Source organism: Anser cygnoides, chromosome 5 (genome assembly GCF_040182565.1).
Source record: "Anser cygnoides isolate HZ-2024a breed goose chromosome 5, Taihu_goose_T2T_genome, whole genome shotgun sequence".
NCBI classification, from domain to species: Eukaryota; Metazoa; Chordata; class Aves; order Anseriformes; family Anatidae; genus Anser; species Anser cygnoides.
In genome coordinates this window covers 45,874,987-45,896,875 of record NC_089877.1, presented here as the reverse complement: position 1 = coordinate 45,896,875, position 21,889 = coordinate 45,874,987, and the positions used below count along the sequence as shown (strand labels likewise).

The 21,889-nt window shown below is 39.6% G+C and overlaps 1 protein-coding gene across 4 annotated transcripts in view; it reads right to left on the bottom strand.

The window, feature by feature from the left end:
- LOC125182323 (uncharacterized) overlaps positions 1-21,889 on the bottom strand; it is a 52,667-nt gene that overhangs the window by 30,057 nt on the left and 721 nt on the right. For 2 of the 4 annotated variants that reach the window (XR_010831932.1, XM_066998216.1), the window contains exon 1: positions 1,969-2,127. Coding sequence is in view for 1 of the 4 variants with exons in the window: in XM_066998216.1 (XP_066854317.1) it covers positions 1,969-2,115 (147 nt within the window). In the remaining 3 variants the exon portion in view is untranslated. Of the gene's footprint in view, positions 1-1,968; positions 2,128-5,595; positions 6,182-6,782; positions 6,895-11,152; positions 11,234-13,495; positions 13,558-21,889 lie in introns of those variants that run through there. The other 2 variants (XR_010831933.1, XR_007161811.2) reach the window with 2 other exon arrangements.

Here is a 21,889-nt window from a genome sequence, read left to right as displayed (position 1 = left end):
TTCAGATCAGCCCTGACTTCCTCCTCATACTGAGCACTACTGCACCTATCTAAGAGGGAAAATGCCATTCTATACCTTAAATAAAGATGCTGTGCCTAAAACCTGATCCAAACTACTTTTACATCTGAAGCAACATTTCAAACACTTTTGAATCAGCACTTCAGCTTGTAACAAGTTTGCTAAGCCTATGGAGGTTTAGAAGGCAAACTGACAGATGAGAGGCACAACTTATCTGCTAAGCACCTTCTACTCCATTGATTTACCAGGCCAGACTGAATGAATGCTTTTAGCTTGATTCTTACTCAAAATGCAAGTTGTCTGAATGATGGTTTAACCAGCAAGTTGACAGAAATGATTTGTAAACAAAAGAAAGTAATCTTGAAAACTGAGGAGGAAGATAGTATTTCCTTTCCCTTCTAGCTTTATTTTTGAGCCTGTTATTTATTTTCTTTCTTTCTTTCTTTTTTTGTTTGATTCAAACAATACATGAGCAAGCGAACTATTCCTTTCTAGTCCTTTCTTTAAAAGAGATTAATTATTTCCATTGTTAACTAAAAGGCTTTCTTCTAATTAAATGAAATTATAAGGCATTCACCAGTGGCATTACAGTAGTCAATAAACTAATTAGGGTTGTGGCAAATTAGGGAAAAGTCATCAACTGATCTTAGGACCATGATTTAGAAAACTCTAAGAATGTGATTTTCTCATTCTTTGAGAAAGCAAGGAAGAGCTTGCACATACTTTTAGTCACTGTTTAGAATGCACAGAAAAAATATTTGTCCTTTGAAATGAGCAGAGTGGCTCCAGAAATTTCTGGCTGCATTACCTACATTCACTTGGTATATCTTTATGTCATTTGCTTTTTTCAATTGGAGTAGAAGGAAAAGAAAGGGTAGAATTTTCTTTTTCTATTTTTTTAATTGCACTATTGCCCTCTAAAATTCTATTTCAGTTGAAGCAAAATCATTCCAAATACTAAAAGTAGTATTTTTTCCTTTCATAATAATAAAAAAAAAAAGTGCTGTGAAGAGTTCCAAGATTTCTCACTTAGAAACAATATCATTACCCTCATCATCTTTACAGCAATGAAACAGATTCTTCACAACTCAGTGACGGGCTAAGAAAGTTGCATTAACTAGTTTTCTCCTGTTTTTGTCCATCTTCAAGACATTTTTGGCACAAGATGAATGAATGAGAACAGATTACATTATATAAGAACTTGTGATTCAATTCAACAGAGATTCATCAGCTGCTCAGACATAGGCTCGTAGTCCACTGCCATGTACAGCAGAACTGGCTAACTGCTGGGCTGTGCAAATGCATTATTTTCCTGTATTGTAGTGCAAATGCCAGCCTAGTCTACTACTGCCTCTCATTTGTGGTGGTACTTCCTGTTTAAAGTCATTTTGGAAGGGTTACAAGTTCTGACCTGATCATACTGTCAACCCTGAGGAAAGAAATAACTTTAAAAAAAGATGTGATGGAATAATAGAGTAGAAAATATCTAGTCTGCATTTTCAAGACAGACACTACAACCCAAATTATTCCTCATAATCCAAAGTATTTCAGCCATGCCACTAATACTATTGTCTCCCTTTTTGATAGCTTACCTTCTCCATGACCTCATGAAAAAGTGAACTGCATTGAAAGGTATTTTAAGGTCATTTAAATTTCTGTCAGAGAACAGTAATAATATTTGAAATCATCAATAACATTTAATTTCTATTTAGTAATTTATGTCATCAAAGCAACTTTCACATGTATCATTGGGGTTTTCTGCTGAAGTTTTAGAATTTCATTTTGAGACAACCAGATAGTAAGAATGAGGCTCTAAGGTTGTTAAAGCATTTCTGAAAATCTTTCAGGTTATCTAGCACAGTCTTTGACCCACTAACTGACTCTTCATTCCTGTGCAAATGCATGGAATTTTTTCTGCAGTCATTATCTAAATTCTACAGTCTCACTCACCTCAGCTCCTGTGTTTGTGGGTAGAGAGGGAGATTTGCTGCTGATTGGCAGTGGACAGCTGGGCTGGACTGCTAGGGAGATCCTGGCAAACACAAAAGATGCGGTCCTGAACTTCTGGAGTCCCAGATTTCTCCTCCTCCTCCTCATATAGCCACCCCTCCCTGGTTGACCCACTGCCTTCCAAGTCTCTCTGGGGTAGTGATCAGAAGGGAAAGATGGAATGGGACACGAAGAGAAGAAAAAGAGGTCATTACATTGGGATAACAGTGAAGGGATAGAGAGAGAAAGTGAAAGAGATTATGGAACTCTTGCTGGACTAATGCAAAACAAAAAGAGTGCAGTAGAGAGGAAACCCAAACAGTTACTAGCTGAAGATGCTATTTATAATAGCAACATTTACATTTTGCTGAATTTTCCAGAAAATGGAAAGGAACAGAACTTTCCTTCAGCCCATTTTCCTCCATCCCCTTCAGTTTTTCACTGCATTTGTCTTTCATGTTGTGTGGATTAATCCTTTCAACATTTATCTTATGCACATCAAACTTGCAGCAATGTTACAGTGTCTTTTCTGAAGCTGTTCATGTTGCTCTCAAGGTTATCTTTTCTTAAGTGGACCAAGGCCTGTAATTTCAGCCTAGATTACTGGCCTTATTTATGGGGCAATGCCACACAACGTGGCCTTTGATATTAAGTAACCCCTTTGGAATGCTGTCAGTGAAAGTCTTTCTCCATATTTATTGACTTTCCTGTTTTCCTTCTACCTTCAAGTTAGAGCTCAGTTCTGACCTTTTCTGTACCTCAGCTCTCATCTATGTTTTTCTACTCCTTCCTACTGTTTGCTCACTTATTGTTAATCCTTAGTCTCTTCTTATTCACAATCTCTCACATCTTACTTTTTATACAGTCTCTCTGACCCTTTGACAAAAACCCGTCAACTCTGTCCTCAGGAGTTACAACTTTAAATCCCATCTAATCTAGTTCCCACTGACATAGCAGATCTCACCCCTGTTCTGACACAGTCGCCATTCCTCTCCCTGTTGTGTCTTGATTATTTCATTCTTGACTTCAGGGGGGAAGTGCAAGGACCTCACATGCAGGCAGAGAAGATTAGTGGGGATTTACATGTTTAAATTCAGACATGCTTCCCAAAATACCCAGCCAGTTTGGACTGAACTTTGGAAGAACACAGTCTCCTTTGGTGCCTCTGAATTAAACTGTGGAGATTCCCAGTAATTTCAAGCTTCATGCTACTCAGCTGAGTGGACTTGTCAAAAACTCTCAGGTAAGTTTAGGAAGATTCGCATACTGGATTTCTTGTCTTACCTTTCTTCCTCAAGCAATTCTGATCTACTTGAATTTCTGAGGGTCTACTGACCAGATCACAAATTCCAGGTTGTAATACTTTATCTTAAATAAAGAAATTCTGACTTCTCCTAGCTTTTATATAATACCATCAGGTGGAAGAAGTAAATTTAGCTTTGTACTCCACCTCAAGGAATCCAAAGCTACATTTCCCAGCCCTCAGAGACTGCCCTTACAGAGTTTAGCATATTCAGAGTTGAAGAGAAATTAATTCCTGCCATTGTGTCAATCTGTTACATAATTTAAGAGATGATTCAAAACTTTTCCAAACAAAGCCTGAAAAGGCAAAGATGGAGATTGTTTTGAATACTGGTCCTGTTTGCAATGCAGCCTCATTGCAGTGCAGCCCCTTAGCATATCCAGCTGAGCAAGACAGACCCTTGTGCTGCAGAAATGAAAAGGAAATGGTGGAGAAGTGAGAAACTCCTGAAGCCCTGACACCCCAGAGCTATGGTTTGAGTTATACTTGCACAATGCCAGATATCCTTTAAGGTCTTTTATGTATATATTGACCAATTAATTTGATTTTCCAGCCTCAGTTCTCTGCCCGCGTTTGTGTATGAGATTTCCGGTAGGCATCAGAGCGAGTATGAAACTGAAAGAAGGCTGTAACAGCAAAGGATCTGCTGACTGCTTGAATTGTTCTGTGGAAGAGTAGGAGAGTAAATGAAAGCACAGATGATTTTTTGTGGTTAAAAATCGGACAATCAAACCAGCATTAAGGAGCTATGCAAACTAGTAACAGGTAAGATGGGTGACAGGGCAAAAGCAAAATGGGTTTCAAAGGTTAGGACAAGAGGCTTAAAATCACACTGGAATATGGCCAGTCAGTGAAGGGTGTGAAGAAATTACATGATCTGAAAGACAGCACAGCCAAAATGTCCTGGCTTCTCAGAAACATTATTATTTGTATCACACTCCCACCCAGAGGCTCCATGTAAGTATCAGGGCCCCATTGTGCTACATATTGCACAGACACAGCAAATGACAGTCAAAGCCAAAATCACAGGAATAGCAGAGAAAAAGCATCAGCACTGCAGCATATAGGAGGCAGAGCTCTAGTTGAGTGGGGAGCAAAGTGAAAAGGTTTCATGCCAGAATGACTCTGGGTTTGCTCCAAAGGATCATGAACCTCTCAATGAACTTGCAGCCCGGTGAGTTCTGTGTAGTTCCAGGTGCTGTAATGAATGTTTCACAGAGAGATAATTAACCCCCCTCACCCCAAAGCTCCACAGAGCTGATGCTTTCCAGCACAATCTGTCCGTGACACCATAGTAGAGTGCAGAGCCAGCTTTATTATTTCAGTTTGTTCTGTTCCTTTTTACTGCTACTGCTCTCTAAGGTTAATTGTATTCCCTGTGCTGATGCACAGTGGTATCTATACATAGACCTTGCTGTATGGATTCTTCTTTTTTTTTTTTTTTTCTTTTCTGATTTTTAATCAATAAGAAGTTCAAACACTACGCAGCTTTCTCAATAAAATGCCAGGAGTCAACCAGTGAAGTGGGAGAGGGCAAAAGTAAAGAAACAAACCCTTGACCCGTTCCCACTCAGCCCACTCTTTTCTTGGTTTAGAAGAGGATTCAAAGGAGATGAAAAGCAAACAAACAAACAAACAAATAAATAAAAGAATCACCCAAATGAAAACTTTTTTCTTTCTGGAAGATAGGAAGCAGTAAATTGTAGCATGTGTCCTTGCCCTTGTTCCTGTATCTCAGTCTGTTTTCAGACTGAAATCTGAAGAACAGATTGCCCAGAGAAGCAGTGGATGCCCCATCCCTGAAAATGTTTAAGGCCAGGTTGAATGGGGCTTTGAGCACCTTGGTCTAGTGGAATGTGTCCCTGCCCATGGCAAGGGGGTTGGAACTAGACAATCTTTGAAAGTCCTTTCCAACCCAAACCATTCTATGATTCTATGATCCAGCTAAGTAGTTAGGCCATTCCTTCCTTTTTCAGACTCCTAAATTCATATTCACTTCAGAGCTATTTTGGGAGACCAGACTGGTGGAAGCCTAAAAGAGTGACTAGGCACTGTATTGTTTCTGGGATGGACTGTGACTACATCCATACCAGCAGTAACACACAGACATGATCTTCCTCTGCCCCAACTAATCCTGCAACCAGAAGTATGGATAAACACAAAGGACAAACTAGGTCCCTTACAAATGTGTTTCTGTTACATTAGCTCAGTGAAATTCCAGCCCTGTGTCTAAGGTAGAAGTTAACGTTCATCACATGCTAATGTAACATGCTAATGTAACTTACCCAGTTGAGTCTCTGCTGGCTCAGCTATCTTCTTGCAGTGATCTCATGAATGTGCATACATGATCATAGTATACAAGATTACAAGATGAAAGAGAATGAATAGTGTCTCAAGATTATAGGCATGAAAAACACAGAAGGACAAACAAGTTCACATGCCAGCATGCAATGTTATTTAGAAGTCCAAAAATGTAAAGATTATGGCAGATCCTCTTCAGCACAGTGACTACTAGAGTACTTTTATGTGTCCTGTTTGGTCAGGAAAAATATCTTCCTCTTACTGATATAGCCCAAGAAGGTGCATTGTGAGAAATTTACTCCAGTCTCTAATAAAACTATCACTAGGGTCTGATGGAGGCTAAATGGACCATTACGCTGTTCTACTCTGATAACTGTTACAGTATATTTCCAAGATAATTATTTAACACTGTTCACCATTAGCAAGAACCTTTGATTTATATTTTAATTTCATTTTTGTGGGGGAGAAGATGATTGTAATTTAACAGAGATCCATAACATATTCATGGTGGTAGTGGAGAAGAGATAAATCAGATGATTCATTTCATACTGAAATCAACCCAAGCTGAAAGTAAATAACCACCCTTGCCCCCTTTTGGATGATCAAGCTCCTTTGTTTTGGAATAGTTAATACTGAACTTGAACAAATCTCTCCTTGTTTAAAAGTTTAGATTTGAGGAACAGACCAAGATAGATGGTTTCTTTCTCTGTAAGGTATTGATTAATGGATTGTACTAAATGGTGTGACATGCCCTTTAAATGGAATTTACAAGTAATATATCGTATGGCAACTGCATTATTAATGATTTTGATACCCAGTATTTGTGTCTTCCTACTCTGAGCTCTTCTTATTTATACTGGCAAAGGTGGAGGGCAAAAGCTGGCTCTCCTAGTTTGCTGGGCTTTGTTCTCACAATCATATATATTCGTAGGCTTATTCTCATTATTCACATTACATCTAGGCTGACAGCTTTACTGACTATATGCCAGCACTAGAAGGAGGAGAAAAAAAAATTAAAAAAAAAATCTTTTTCGAGAGAATCACCAAACCCTTTAGATAAATATATATATCAGTAAGAATTGAAGATGGCTGTAGAGCTCATTCCCCTCATTATTAAAAGATGTTTTCAGTCACAAATAAAGGAATCAGAGAGAATCAAATTTTACTATACCTTTTTTTTTAGTTTATAAATTTCTCTGCTTATTTTTCCTGCACTTTGAGAGGCAGCCTGCACCGCATATGTACTGATGTGTTTACCAAGAGGTAGACTTGTGCATGGAAAACTGAAATGAAGAGCAAAGGGAAATTAAAAAGCAATTATACAAGAAGGCAAAGTCAAACAACAGTATTGTTCACTTCATATTATTCAGTCTATCAAGAACTAAAGAATCATGAACTCCCAGAAATAGAGGGATAATTTACAGAAAATGAAGACATTGCAGAATTATTTTTTTTTTTTTAGTCCTTGCCAGAGGAGGCATCAGGGAGATGTTTATGTCAGACATTTTCCTTTCATAACAGTGAAAGATGCTGTTAGCAGCTGAGATTTTAGAAAAGAAAATATACTATCAAACTGAAAAATTAAACAACAATGAATCATCACAATTTAGTAGAACAGAACTGCTGAGGAAACTGGCAAAAACTGACTGAAGTATCTGGCAAAAATATCAGGGGCATAACCTTCTCATTAAGAGATTTTATTGTCACCCCATCAAAATCAAGAACCTGGCTTGCAACCAGTTGGCAGTTTTACTGAATACTGACTGATATCAGACATTGAAATCTGTCTTTGATGCTAAGAATGACAGATTAGAGTTGCCCCTTGTTCAAAGCATCCTAAGTTCAGCATAGGTATCAAGAGGAACAGGATGTTATAAGAACTAGAGGTAACTGAAAATCACAAGTTCCATTTTTGGAAAGCTGTGGACTTGTAAAAATACCTTATCTAACTTCAGAATGAATGTTATAGCTTCCAGAATGAGAGAAATGGAAGTGAAGTCCACAACCAATGGTTTGAAATAATCAAACCACTCAGTGATACAGTTTTCCAGGGGGACCCAGATTCGTACTCGGGCACTCTCAGTTCACTGCCATTTCCCAGTTTCATCCCCATTGGACCTAGGGAACAGACTGGGACCCAGGTGTGCACAAACTCAGGGAGCTGTATCCAAAGATGGATACCACAGTCAGGAAGTCAGAGCTCATCTCTGTGACAGGGAGCCAAGAAACCCTAGGCCTTGAGCCAGTTTGGCAGTGACTCTGCCTCAGAATGAAAGGTGCTTGAGGCTCCAGGTAAAGAAGCCAGACAAACTACTTTTTTTTTTTTTAATGAAAACAATTTTTCAAAAAAAAAAATCAGCAAATTATTTTAGATGGAAATAGCAAGTGTTATTGAACAACATGGCATTTTTTCACCTTTGCCAACCTCCCTGCAGTGCTTCTCTTGTTTTTTCAATAGAGAAAGGGATAATGAGGAGAGAAATAATTACCATTTGTGACCACCTAGTGTGGAAGTATGAGTGTGCTTTCTGCTGAGCACGTCAGTATACAAACTTACATCCTATGTAATAATTACGTTGTTCTATCTTTTGACATGGTGTGACATAAAAAATCTCAGGACGTCAAAAGACCGCTAGAAGAAGAATAAATATTGAACAGGTCTGAAAAAGCTTTGAACAAGACAGTAAAAGTAGGTACAATTCAACATTTATCAAAGTAATTTCAGGAACAATTGCTGCATTCCAAGAATAAATATTACTTACAAGCATTTAATTTGTCTAGTGAGAATTTTTCAACATTTTAAGTCTTAGCAAAACTCATTGAAATTAAATCATTTAAAAATTAATTCAGAGAAGCTAGATTTCTCTCAACCAGTTCTTCTGCCTCCAATAGGTTGAACAGTCTACTGAAGACACTGGAAATGTTTCTATGAACTTCGGTGTGCTTCTTTACCATTTATGTGCCACTGCAAACAAAGAAAGTTTGATAGCTAAACTAGAGGAAGATGTCTTTTTAAATCTAATTGGATTCCCAGGTACATTCATGCAAATTTGAATTTTCTTGAATCCATTTATTGAGTGGTATGTATTGAATTTTCTTAAATTAGAGATTATTTTGGTCTTTGTTTTTGCATCATTAAGCGGGTTTCTTTTTTTTCTGTTTAACATAGATTTTATGTCACTTTCAACAGCATTTTAAATGTCCTCTTTGTTCTAGTGCAACGTCAAACTGCCTGAGACATTAACTGTGTTTAGGTTCACAAAACCTGATCTTTAAGAGATATACACACCATCACAGTCAAAATGAAGTGTTATCCCCAAAGCCACACTGTACATGTGGTTATAGAGAAAAAAAGTCAAATTTGAAAGAAAGTTACTCTTCTTGTAGACTCTGTAAGCACTGGGTAAAATAAGAAATTATCTCATATGTATGCCTAGAACTCAGAAACTGTTCAGAAACTGACCCAAACCCTTCTTTGAGGTTTGAAATATTAGTTAATATCTATCTGCAAATTATTTTAATTGGTCATTTGTTTACTTATCTATAAAGAAAAAAAAAATCTTAGGATATTTTCATTCTTTTTGGAGACAGTAGGTACGAGAAGTCTTAAAAAAATCACGGAGAGGAGAGGAGAGGAGAGGAGAGGAGAGGAGAGGAGAGGAGAGGAGAGGAGAGGAGAGGAGAGGAGAGGAGAGGAGAGGAGAGGAGAGGAGAGGAGAGGAGAGGAGAGGAGAGGAGAGGAGAGGAGAGGAGAGGAGAGGAGAGGAGAGGAGAGGAGAGGAGAGGAGAGGAGAGGAGAGGAGAGGAGAGGAGAGGAGAGGAGAGGAGAGGGCCTAAATGTTTAAACTTCTTGACAAGCATGTGAGTTTTTTAGAGTTTATCTACTTATCTGCATTTTTTACAGTAACTCATTATTTTGAATAGATTTCATTGATCTCTGAATAAAGATAAATAGTGAAGTTGGAAACCTTCTTTTCCCTTCTTACATTGAGGTAATAATACTAATTGAGGACCATGATCATTTTCCAAAAGTGTGTTATTTCTTTTTTATTCAAAAGAATGGTATAATACGAACTAAGCTCACAAAGAAAAACATTGCAAAGCAATAAAGTAAAATTGCCAATGGAATCACTTTCTGAAAGAAGCATAAACAGTCAGGTGTTTCTAATTGCTTTTTTCAGAGTCAGATAACGGAATGAAGAAATTTCTTTCATTTACCTAGCCAGTCCTACACTGCAGATTACACCTAAACAGAGGCTACTGTAAGTATATGTGTATGTTGATTTTATAGCTTACAAATGGCTGCACAGAAAGACAAGAAATAGTCTCCTCTACCTGAAGTTTTCTCATTTGCTTATCAAAACAATATGTGAAAAGTCAAACAATTGTCTTTAATGAGTTACCTGTTTAAAATTATTTCTAATGCTCCTGGTATAGCAGCAAGTTAAACATGCATGCAAATAAAACAAAATGAAGTTTACTATAGATCTCACTGTGATCACATTTCCATTCACCTATAATCCACTCCTTTGACCCAAATGGCCTCTTTCCAAACTGTTTTTCTACAAACTATCTAAATGCTTCTTTTTGAAGGAACTATACCTGTAAGGAAATGAAGTTTCAGAGGCTAAGATTACACAGCACAATAATATAAATGCTACACATATATATATACAAAACCACATACATATACAGTCCTTCTGTGGACAAAGTCAATGGCTGTGAAAACAGAAACCCCACCATCATCACACCACTGGTAAATGTGGCACAGAGTAACCACAGGTCTCACCCCCAGATAATCTTTGGTGGAATGTATGAAATGTGTCATACTATCATAGTACTATTCCCACTATACAGGTATATATCATAGTAAAGCATGACCATTTGTCAGCACCCTGGTGACAAGCCATTCTACACTGTGAAATGGCTGTCACAACTGGACTATCTTTCCAATTCTTCCTTTTACTTTGTCAAAAAAATTCTCATTAAAGCATTTAGCAGAAAATGTTGTTCTGTGATACTTTTTTCTTGATAAAAATGTTGATTTCAATAGGGTTTCATTTTGAAAGGAAAAGAACCGACACAGTTTGATGTGAGAATACCCCATTTCTTTCAGCATCTCCAGAGGGAAAAAGTTCATAATTAATATATTTTTGTGTACATTTAAAAGAAAAGAAAAAAAAAACCTACTAAAATTAACCTGAGACAGTCAGTTTCTCTCTCGTGGAACAAATAAAAACAATATATATTTTATTCCCTTTGGGAATGAGAGAAAATTAGGAAATACAATCAATGCATAGCTAGCCATGATAATGTAGGAATGAGATAACTCTTACAAAGCAATAATACTTCACACAGATCCAAACACAATAATGCTAAACATGTGAAATAGGTGGTAAGAATTCACAAGAGCCAGTGGAGAAGATAGAGCTAGAGATCCCATGCAGTGCTATCTGTGGAGCACAGAGGTACAGATGTGACCAGGGCTGGCAATCCCCCCCATAGCAGCATTGTTCAAAGGCAACTTTAGAGATTCCTGACCTCAGCTGGCTCCTGTGGAGGTGACACAAAGTCATCAGCACCTGCCATATCATTCACACCCAGGCTGGATTATGAGCCCACCTGTAGAGAAGAGAGGATGAAGTACAGCGGAATCTCTGACAACATGGAAATCCTTCATTGCTTTTCGCTTGTCTGCTGCAAGCAATTAGATTCCACATTAGGTCTGAGAAAAGTTGTAGGTAGAGGTAGATTAAATTCTGTATGTTATCAAGCCATGCTATACCAAGATCTATACGTAACAAATACCGTTCTTCAATGCATTTCAATTGAATTTAAAATATAAGTTCAGTTCCAGCTTTTTCAAGGCCTGAGGCAAAAGACATTTGGCCTTTCCTCTGTTCCACTACAATGCACTCATGCTGACCATTCAGCCATTGGCTTGTATAAACTGTCAGAAAGATATCCAGCAAATTACTGAAATGCCATCACAATCAACATTGCATTAACAGTGATGTGCCTACAATTGCTAATTAAAGCTAGGAATTGTGCTCTGCCCAGCTTGCCCTCAGCACTGTCCAGCCTTGTCAAAGTATTTGCTCTTTTCAGGGGAACATGACACGGCATGGTAGGGTGAAAATGGCCTGCCACATGGTGCTCTGTGCACAAGGACAGACTTTCTCCTTCCTTTGACTTTTATAAGAAGGAGTTATCTCCCTTTCCACAGGAAGCAGAAGGTCAGGGAACATCTGCATTTAAATGGAAAAGAGTGCTAACACCAGGAGCAGCTCATAATTAGGGATTATTAGCCCAGCAATATGGAATGATTGATACAGAGTTAAAACTAATGACTTTAAAATGATTAGACCATTTTGTCATTTGTTGTTTACTCTGTCTATAGACACAAAAATCTGTTTACTTTAACATCTGAAGAGCTCTATATGATGCCATATGGTGTAGGAAGAGAGTACAAGCTGTGATGCTGTAATACAGTCTATGATATATGGTAAGCACGTAGGACATGTATGTTGAAACTGAAGAGAAAGCCTAGCATTTTTTTAGGTAAGCAAGCTGCAGCACAACTGAGGATTGTTTTGACTGTTTATTTTAGAAATTCCTAAAACAGGAATTTCTACAGCAGACTTGAGTGCCACATCTGAAACCTGTAAGAGGTTTGAGATGAATTTACAATTTTCAATGGTTGCAAGAACTTTTTTTCATTCCATATTTGTTTTTGAAACAAAGTTCAGAAAATACTTAGAGACAAAGATATGAAATTAGAAAGATAAAAATCTTTTCTGGGTAAAACTATCTGAATGTGCGTAAATGAGGTGATGCAAGGCTATCACCTCTGTTGGGAATCAAGAACCTAATTCACTACAGAACCTGATTCACTACAGAACAAGAGCACCCACTTGTAGCTGCACAGGCAGCAGGCCTTAATCACTTGCTTGAGATAAGTATGTTCTTAATATGCTTCACTGAATAGAGGGGAAAAAGAACTTACTTCTTCAAGTGCCTTTCTAAATTAAATTTTCAGTAGAGACCTTTCGGCAATTGCAAGCAGCTCCTGAGTGAATGCAGAGACAGAAGAACTGCTGGGAATCCCAGGCCTGACGGCAGCATCCCACAGGAAGGGGTCTCCATCCCAGCAGTGGGAGAACAGTCAGAGGGAGATGGTCCACCCAGGGGAGCCCCCAGGGGAAGAAGGGAAGAGGCAGGGAGGGAACACAGGGCCATGCCATAAGCCATTCGTCATTGCTGCAGCCGCCTTGCAGGAGACAACCCTGTAATAGTAGATGGCTAATTTCTTTAGAAATATCTCATTAGTCCCTCCCTTCCTGAGCTGCCTCGCTATTAAAATGTGATAAATGTATTCTGCCATTCCCAATTCCAGCCTGTCCCCTTAGTGAAATGAAGATGTGTCACGCTGGCCATGGCTCAAGACAGAGATAATTATACAGGGACCTGAGGAAGTATCTCAGTTGCAGACTGCAGCGCTGCTGTATCAGCAGTAGAGATGGGCTCCTGCATCTTTCTGAATTCTTGAGGAGACCCTGGGAAAGAGTAAGGGGATGGAAAATACATGTTGCCTAGAGAAAATATTCTATACACATTCCCCGTGCAATGCTTTATTGTAACCTACATGTGACTGATTGGGAGCAATGGGTTCTGATTTTAGTGCTGAGTAGGCCTTCCCATTTCAGTTCCATGCTGTGTGCAGGGCTGTGCCTACTAAAGCTACCCAAAGGTGTATGCACTGGCAAGGACTCATGAGGGTGCCTGGCCACTCCAGCTGTACAGAAGAGACGTGCTGAAGGGCTGCAGCCGAGGCTTGGATATCCCTCTCTTTAGTGAGTAGCCACTTCTGAGAGGACAACTTACCTGTGCATTGTGCAGGAGGCTTGATGGGGCAATTGGCATGAGAGGAGATGGCTTCCACATTTCTGAAGAAATAAAGGAGGATAAGTATTAAAACCTTCAGGTTAAGTTGCCTAAAGCACTGAAATACAATAAGAAAAACACCATTCAAGATTAAAGAAATCAGATTCTACCCTGCATATAGGATTGTCCTTTCTACCTCTCACCTGGCAACATGTAACCTCTCTGCCTGGTAATAGAGGGGAAGTCATGACTGAAATTTCATCTTCTGCTTTCCTTCCCCCACTTGTGTACACAGAAATGCACTTCTGACTCCCATCACACACACGCACACACACACACTGCTGGCTTCTACCGGGTGTTTCATTTCTGGCAGGCAGCTTATGGGTCATAATGAATCTGAGAATTTGACTGATTTTTCTTTTAGCACTTTGCCCTCTTAAACACAGAGAGCATTTCAGAGCCCCTGCTACTTTTCACAGACAGATAAGTAATGCACTGATATCTCGCCAGCAGCATTTGAATTCAGTTTTGTGCAAGACAGAAGCATTTTCTACATGTGCTGGATTTTAATTTGGTAAAGAAAGAAAAACAGAAGGTTATGAAATGAGTGATTTGGGAAACAAATTGCCATATTTCATGCACCCTAACTTAAGTCAGTGATAGCATAACTAAATCAACCATGCTCTTTCCCCTAATCATTATCTTCACTTCTTTTCTCAGAACAAGTACTAGCTAAGATTAAAAGATACATACTTTTATTTTTATTGCTTAAATGTATATGCTATGTTTCATCCCTATGAGAAAGACAGGCACCTCAGGGAAGGTTTTGATATTTTCCATTGTTCCGCAATGTAATAGGTGAGAGAAAATTAAAATAACACCAAATAAAATGCAAAATGTCATATGCGCTTGAATAATTCCAATTCCCCACACTTCCCACTCCCCAAACTTTGCCCTTAAGCAGAAGCAGAGTGTCATTCTGTGCATGTACAACATGACTAGTTAAGCAGAGCCATACCGTGTGTGTCAAACAGCATACACTGGCAGAATATCCCAAAGCAGAGTCTGCCCAGGAAACCTGGGCTTGTTGCAAAACTCTAGTAGAATTAACAAGCAGCTTTCAAGCATCAGCTAAGAGAAACCAAACCAAACCAAACCAAACCAAACCAACAACAGGAAAAAAAAAAAAAGCACAAGCAAACAAAACAAACAAGCAAAAAACAATAGCAGTGGTATCCCTCCTCCTTTCTGACCTCCTCTATTATTATTATTTTGTTATATTGGATATATTCTTCCATACAGAAAGAGTATTTTCACACTAACAAAGTCACTGCATTCCAAAAAGAGATCAGCACATGTGAAAAGCAGAAGTGAGGTCTCTGCGAGGGAGCTCAGGTGGGTGATTCACAGAAAGAAAGAAGAAAAACTTGTAAAGGTAAATGTCTCTCATCCTCTCTCAAAGACATCTCTCCACCTGTCTGTTCATCCTACTCATCGCATTTACCATCCAGACAGCTGCTTCAGAGAGCAAAGAGTAATTGTTCAGCTTGCAAAGAGTAACTGTACAGCTTGTCCAAGAATATAAAAAGGTCAAACTCTCCCCACTATCCCCAAACTGGCTGGTTACTTCCTGGCTGAACTGGGGTGACAGAAGAGAGATCTCATTGCTGCAATCTGTAGAAGAGAAGACCTGGCCCGCAAGTCCCAGGGAAGGGAGTCATAGGAAACAATGATATAATTTGTGAGCAAATATAAAATATAAAACTGCATAAATAGTATCCAACACTGAGAACAGAAAGGACACAACACATTTAGAGGAAGAGTAGAAAAGAGGTATCAGACAAAAAGAAGTTGGTACCACGAAGATGATTCATCTTGCTCTCAAGATAACCCTTGAAATGTGCACAGCCCAGACAAATAGTTCCAGTGGCTGACAAATTATTGACGTATGGTACTCAGATGCAAAGTTGAAGCAATGCTCTGCTGGTTTCAATTAAAGACTTGAAGATAGCTCCCATGTCCTTCAAAGTTAATAAAACCCTAGAAGAGCTCAACCTCCATCTCTGAATCTGTTCTAGACTGGATGAAATAGCCACTGTGGCCTGGAAATGAAATCTTCTTGTTTCAGTTTGCTAATTCCCAAGCTGCTGTTCACACTCCTTTCTGGGTTTTCTTCGATACTCTCTTTACACAGTGTTACACAATATGGCTTCTCTATAGATATTTGAAGGACTTGTTATCTTTTTGAATATGTTCCGAACTGAGGCCCATGTACTCACACTTACAAGAGAATGAAGGAGGTGGAAAGTGATGCATTACTGCAAAGGGTTCTCTAACTTGCACATACATTCAGCTTTGAAGGGGCTATGCTCAGCGGTGTTAAAATGTTGCTGGCTTCTCAGTGCAGTTGGGAAGTTTGCAACAGTTACTGTTTGATCTCTCCTTAACATGTCTTTTCTGTACTTAATAAAAGCAAAGCTATGCTAAGAATCTAGGTAGGTGATTTTTCAGTATACTGCTGCCTCTGTCAAACCTCTGCAAGATCTGTACTTTTAGATTCTCTTCTCCTATTAACATTCCTGTGTGTATGGCATGACCCACAACTCAGTTTTAATTTAATGGTTTCACTCAATCATAGAATCAGAGAATCACAGAATAGCCTGGGTTGGAAGGGACCTTAAAAATCATCTAGTTCCATTTAGTTCATCCATATCCCTGTTTAAAAGGTTTCACCTAAAAGACATGCATACACAGAAAACTGCACAGAGATTCATTTATCTGTCTCAGGAGGATGAAAAGCCAAGAAAATGATGACAGAATATGAATCAGTACTTCCGGAGTGGCTGAATATTTCAAATCTGATTGCTGAAATGGCTGCAGGTGCCAATACCTTTATTCAAAAGAGAATCTGTGCATTGCATTTGGGTTGTTCCTTTTGCTTTTATCCTCAGCTGCATAGAAAATATAAGTGGAGAGGTGTGGAATTGAACACTTTTGATTCAAGCTTTTATAAGAAACCCTATATAAGAATTTGAGAGTTGTTTTTCCCATGTAGTGCAGTGGTCAAGAACATCCAAGTCCTGCATCCCTCTTATCCTCCAGTCCTGTGCAAGAGACCTGTGACACTGAGGAAGCATAAAGGAAAATGCTTATGAGCAGAAAGCTCTCCCAGTATTACGAAACCCCCTTTAAGTCACTATCATCACAAGCTGACTCTTGCCCTGGGCCTTCCCTGGTCTGGGGAAGGTGATATTTTGGGGCTAGAGGCCATGACACAGAGGAGTTATGATACACATTTTTCATTGTCATAGAGTCTATTAAGGGATTTCAGCTAAGTAGTGGAATCAGAGCAGCCCAGGTGAGTGACACCTGAATTTAGGCTGGTGCTGTTTTTAAGGAAATGCAAGGTGGTTTACCAGCATTGCAGTAAGATTACAGAGGGTGGGTGACACGAGCATGCCTTGACATGTCAAAGGAAATCCCTTTATTTCCATTTTTTGCTCAGAACTTCCATCAATATTTATAAGCAGTTCCATTTTTAAATTATCCTAAAATATTGTGACTAATATGGTCATGTTGATTTTGTTCTCCCTCCATGCCTCCCTGTGCTCTCATGGAGTAAGATCTAATCCTGAAGTGGGCATGAGAACAGAGAACAGACAGTGAATTAAAGGAGAGTTTCAAAACAAACAAACAAACAAGCTGATGTTCTGCTATATTTTATCATTCTTACTCTTCAAATATATGCATATGCAAGTACTAGAAATGATATGTAGATCCTGAATAGAAATAAACCTTACATATGTATATGTAGGTGTGTTTATATGTATGTATGTGTACATTTATATTATAAGCAAAGCTGCCATCATTTGCACTAAACACAGCCTTCCTGGGTGGAGGTCTAAGCTGTGGCCAATCCCATTCCAGGACAGCCTGCAGCTATTACCACCTTGAGAAATTACCATTGCCACAACCACTAACACATTTTTCCAATTAGTTTGAGGGAGGAAATGAGACATTTTTCTTCTTTAATGCCTCTCTCTCTTCCTCTCCTTGCCCATCCATTTTATGCTTCCTGATGGTGCTCAGGAGGCCGTCCGGTTCCCTCCAGCACACTTCCTGCTTCCACCCAGCAGGAATAAACTGTTACTGCTTTGTTTGAAATGATTCCTGAGAAGTCTGATTCCTCTCACCAAAACGTGAATAATTGTAGCATTTGACTCTTGGCTTCCTCCTCAGGGATCCTTCTGAGTTAAACAGTTATTGAATTTATCCTGACAAGGATTGCCAAAGAAAACTTTATTTGAAGGACAGAGGGGGGAACAAACTGTTTGCTGTACTGAAAAAAAGTTTGAAATACTGTAAAGGGAGAGAAAAAGTCCTGTAATGGAAGGTGGAAATCTGGGACAGACAAATCAGGCCATAAAGTGTAAGATAAACACAGCAGTGGGAAGCAGGAAAGCATACCCTGGGCCAAACATACCAAGGGAGACTATTACACACACTGACCTCAGATGTCATATACAACATGTATCTGCAAACCACCTCATACTTCAAAGTCCCACATTACCCTAAGCTCAACAAGTCCATGCTGGAAGGGAAGAGGGCCTGAGTCAACCCTGTTAAATGTTCAGTGTATGAATCTAAGGCACAGGTATCTTCAAGTCTACGTATTCAATCTTTCATTTCTGAACTAAGGCCACTGCCTTTACCATTTTAAACACCAAGAACATGATTCTAAATCATAAAAATGGGGGTCATTTTGTTCAGCACATCTGTTTAAATGCATGCCTTTTAAACACACCGCACCTTCTTACCTCCAGACTGATGAAGATGGCAAAAAGAACGCTGAAGAAGCAACACAGCTCTGAGAAAGGGAGCTTGACTCTCTTTTGGCCCATGTACCATCAAGTAACTAACAAGGCTCCTTGAATAACAGCTAAAGTGCTAGTGAGTTCCATCAAGACAGGTGACTTTAAATTTCACCTTCACTTACAAGTGCAAAGCTCAGATGTGATTTTCATCCCTTCTTGCTTCCAGTTGAACAAAGACAAGCAAAAGTACGTGAGAGAAAGTTGCTCTCCAGGTGTTCCAGCAACACTTGTCTGTACAAGGTGTCAGAGATTTTACTACAAAGCCTGCTTTCCATTAGATTTTTGGCTTGGCTGTGAAATTGGTAGGTGGTCCCCTACACTGAGTAACGTCACACTTTGGCTTGCACATAAACTGAGTGTCACCTGACAACAGTAATGACGCAGTAGCAAAAGCCTACTAGAGGATCCCTTTTTTTCAAGTGAGATGGTCAAACAATAGCAGGTAACATACAGTCTTCTTGCTACAAGTGACTGGGAAGTGCAAGGCTTTCACCTTTATCTCAGCAGCCCATCTTTCCGGGTGTTTGCTATTAAATCAGTTACAATATTTGCATATATACAACACTTCTCTCTGCTTTTGCAGGAATACTGTGATTCTTATACACATTCACACAGTAGCCATGAATGGCAGGTACCCTACTGAGATACTTCAGACCCAAATCACCACAGGATGTGAATGGCTCACAAACTGATTGCAGTATGTATCTTCACATTTCTCTAATAATAGGAAGAAACACCACTGCCACCCTGGAACTTAGTCTAATGTGAGAGCAACAAATCAAGCACGGGCACAATCATCTGACCCGTTCTATGTACTAGAACATCAAATCTCTCCCCATACCCTGTTTGCAAGCACTCACAAGAACCCTGACCAATAACACCCGGGTCTCTGCTGGCAGTCAGATGTATTGTGTGATAAGAACCAAACCAACCTGGTGTACTCATCACCAGGAGAGCTGCCAACTTCACCACTGCCCTACTTTGTTCTCACGGTTTTCCAGAGACCTGACCTGGGCCGATATCTTCAAGCTAATGTCCTTACCCCTGCACTCACAAGTGAGCCACTATGAAGAGTTATATTTGTGCATCAGGAACACTGGTGATGGTGGTCAGAAAACGGAGGCCTTTGAGCTACTAATAGAAAGAGGGGAGGTAGGGAGATGGTAGACCAGATTTTGGCAGTCTGGTGGTAGAGTCTTATGTGAAATGAAGATCAAGATGAAACATTTTCAAAAGAATCATTTATCTATATACAAGGGCTATACTCTGCTGATAATCAGGTGATTTCCACAGAATAATCTTCCAGAGCATCCCTTACAATTTGGAGTTTCCCTTCCATGTTCACCTGTGAGAATGAATTGGAGTGCCAAGGTGGGCAAAGGGATTAGGTCTCATCTATGTCCCTGGCAAGTTTAGAGAATCCACGTTAGGGACATCCTCTTACCTCCCAGATATCCATGAATGAGAAGTACCTCTTTTACCAAATATGTGTGTTAAATGTTATTGTAAACTCTACTAACCAGGGTTGGCAGATGTCACCCTGGCAGCTGCAGGTGCATATTCTGTCTTTTTCCATGCTAGAGGTTGCCTTTGGAAGTGTCGTCCCTTCCCAGTGCACCAGAGGAGAACAACTGGTCTTGGTCTGCAGATTAATCCAATGTACAGAATTATGCACAGCATCAGTTGGTATGGGCAGTATCTCACGAAATCTCCCAGCTACCCACTTCTGTCAGGTTTGGCAGACTGTGCACAAACAGTGATTTGATAAAGAACTGCCATAATATGTGGATCCTGGCATCTGTGGGCCACCCCTGCTGTAACCTACTCCCTATGTAGCCTTCTTTCCTCTATGGCTCAGCTCTGTGTGCCAAGGATTCAAGGCACAACTCTGATCTGACATGTCTGTTTCACCTTGGCTTGGACTTCTCAGCAACCTCTGAAAAACAGCCATGAGAAAGCCTGTAAAACAGAGCCCTGCAGAATAACAAAGCTAAAATTACAGACAGAAGCAGGATTGTTGAGACATGGACTGCAGGTAGTTCAGAGATTCAAGAAGAAAAACACCAAAATGGAAAGTTACAAAATCCTTAGGGAAAAAAGAGGGAAATGGCATCTCATCAACACAGAGGACTGGCTTCAGGGAGCCACAGGAGCTGACCCTTCTCCTGCAGACTGATGTCTGCTTGGACAGGAAAGATGCTTTTGGTGCTTTCTCAGGGTGGAGAGCATGCTGACATTTAGCCTAGTACCTCTGTAAACCCTATCTATCTCTTATGCGTGTTATCCATAAATATTTCTGTATATCTTAGTTGTATTTTGGCTCTCAAGTAAGGTGCCAAAAAAAGTGTCTCAAAGAGGGAAGGTTGCATTGTTCAGGGTATGAGTAAGGCACTCAGAGGTACATGCCACACATTAGCAGACACATGGAAGTAAACCAAGCTTTAGCACTTGGAACTTTTTAAGTGGATGATAAAATCTTCCTAATCCAGGATTTTTACCCAGTATCTCTTTGTTATTTTTATGTACAGCCACAGTGCACAAATTGCAGACTTACTCTTGGGCCACTATCGAGACTGAGAACAGAGATGCACAATACGTTCAGAATTTAAGGTCAAAATCTGTTTGCAGTGAACCAATACTGTTATGTAAGCAAATACAGTATTTTTGAGAATGAACACTACTTTCTTAAGGAAGAAAAAAGGAGGTAAGACACAGGGCAACTGTCACTCTAATGTACCCGCATTCATCAGATGGAATTATCTCAGTCATTTGGGATAACATCATAATACAGCACTGTCAGAGGATCAGTGTCTGCTGTTCTGACAATAACTGCTTTGGCTGTTATGTAGCAGCAGGAGATGATCATCTGCCTCAGATACGTTAATGCCTTAGTCCATTCTCATTATCTCTCAACTCATAAAAACATTAGAGCTCTCCTCACGGCAACACTCATAGTGAAGTATCTGTGGGAGACAGAGGTGCACACGGGGCATGGTGGCAGAGAGAGGCAGGCACTGTTTCGTATGTCAGTAGGGAAACTACTTAGTCACATATGCCTAACGCATGTGGTAAATGTTGCTAAAAATGTCTTTCAGTAAGTAATTTTCCAAATATCTGCATGTTCTCTTCTCATAAGATAAATGACAATGTGCTCAAGCCTACTCAAAGCTTCCCCTTTATCATTCTTGTACATCTTGTCCACTGGAAATTTCTTGTAGCAGCAGCCTTCAAGCAAATATCCCTGTGTTGCAGTTGTCTGTATGTACACGGAGGATCACAACCAGCTGTTAGCCATGGAGGGCACATGTGATATAGGGTAGGCATATAAACACTTGCCAATTCATTATGGTACCTGCCAGCTTGCTTTCATGTAATTCTCCAAAAACAATTCTTCAAGATGTCCCTGGATAATCACTGTATATATTCAACAGAAACCCACAGAAACATTAAATGTTAGCCTCTGTACAGGCTTGGAAATGTTGTTACTGTCAGTACATACTGCTGGTAATTCCAGCAATAA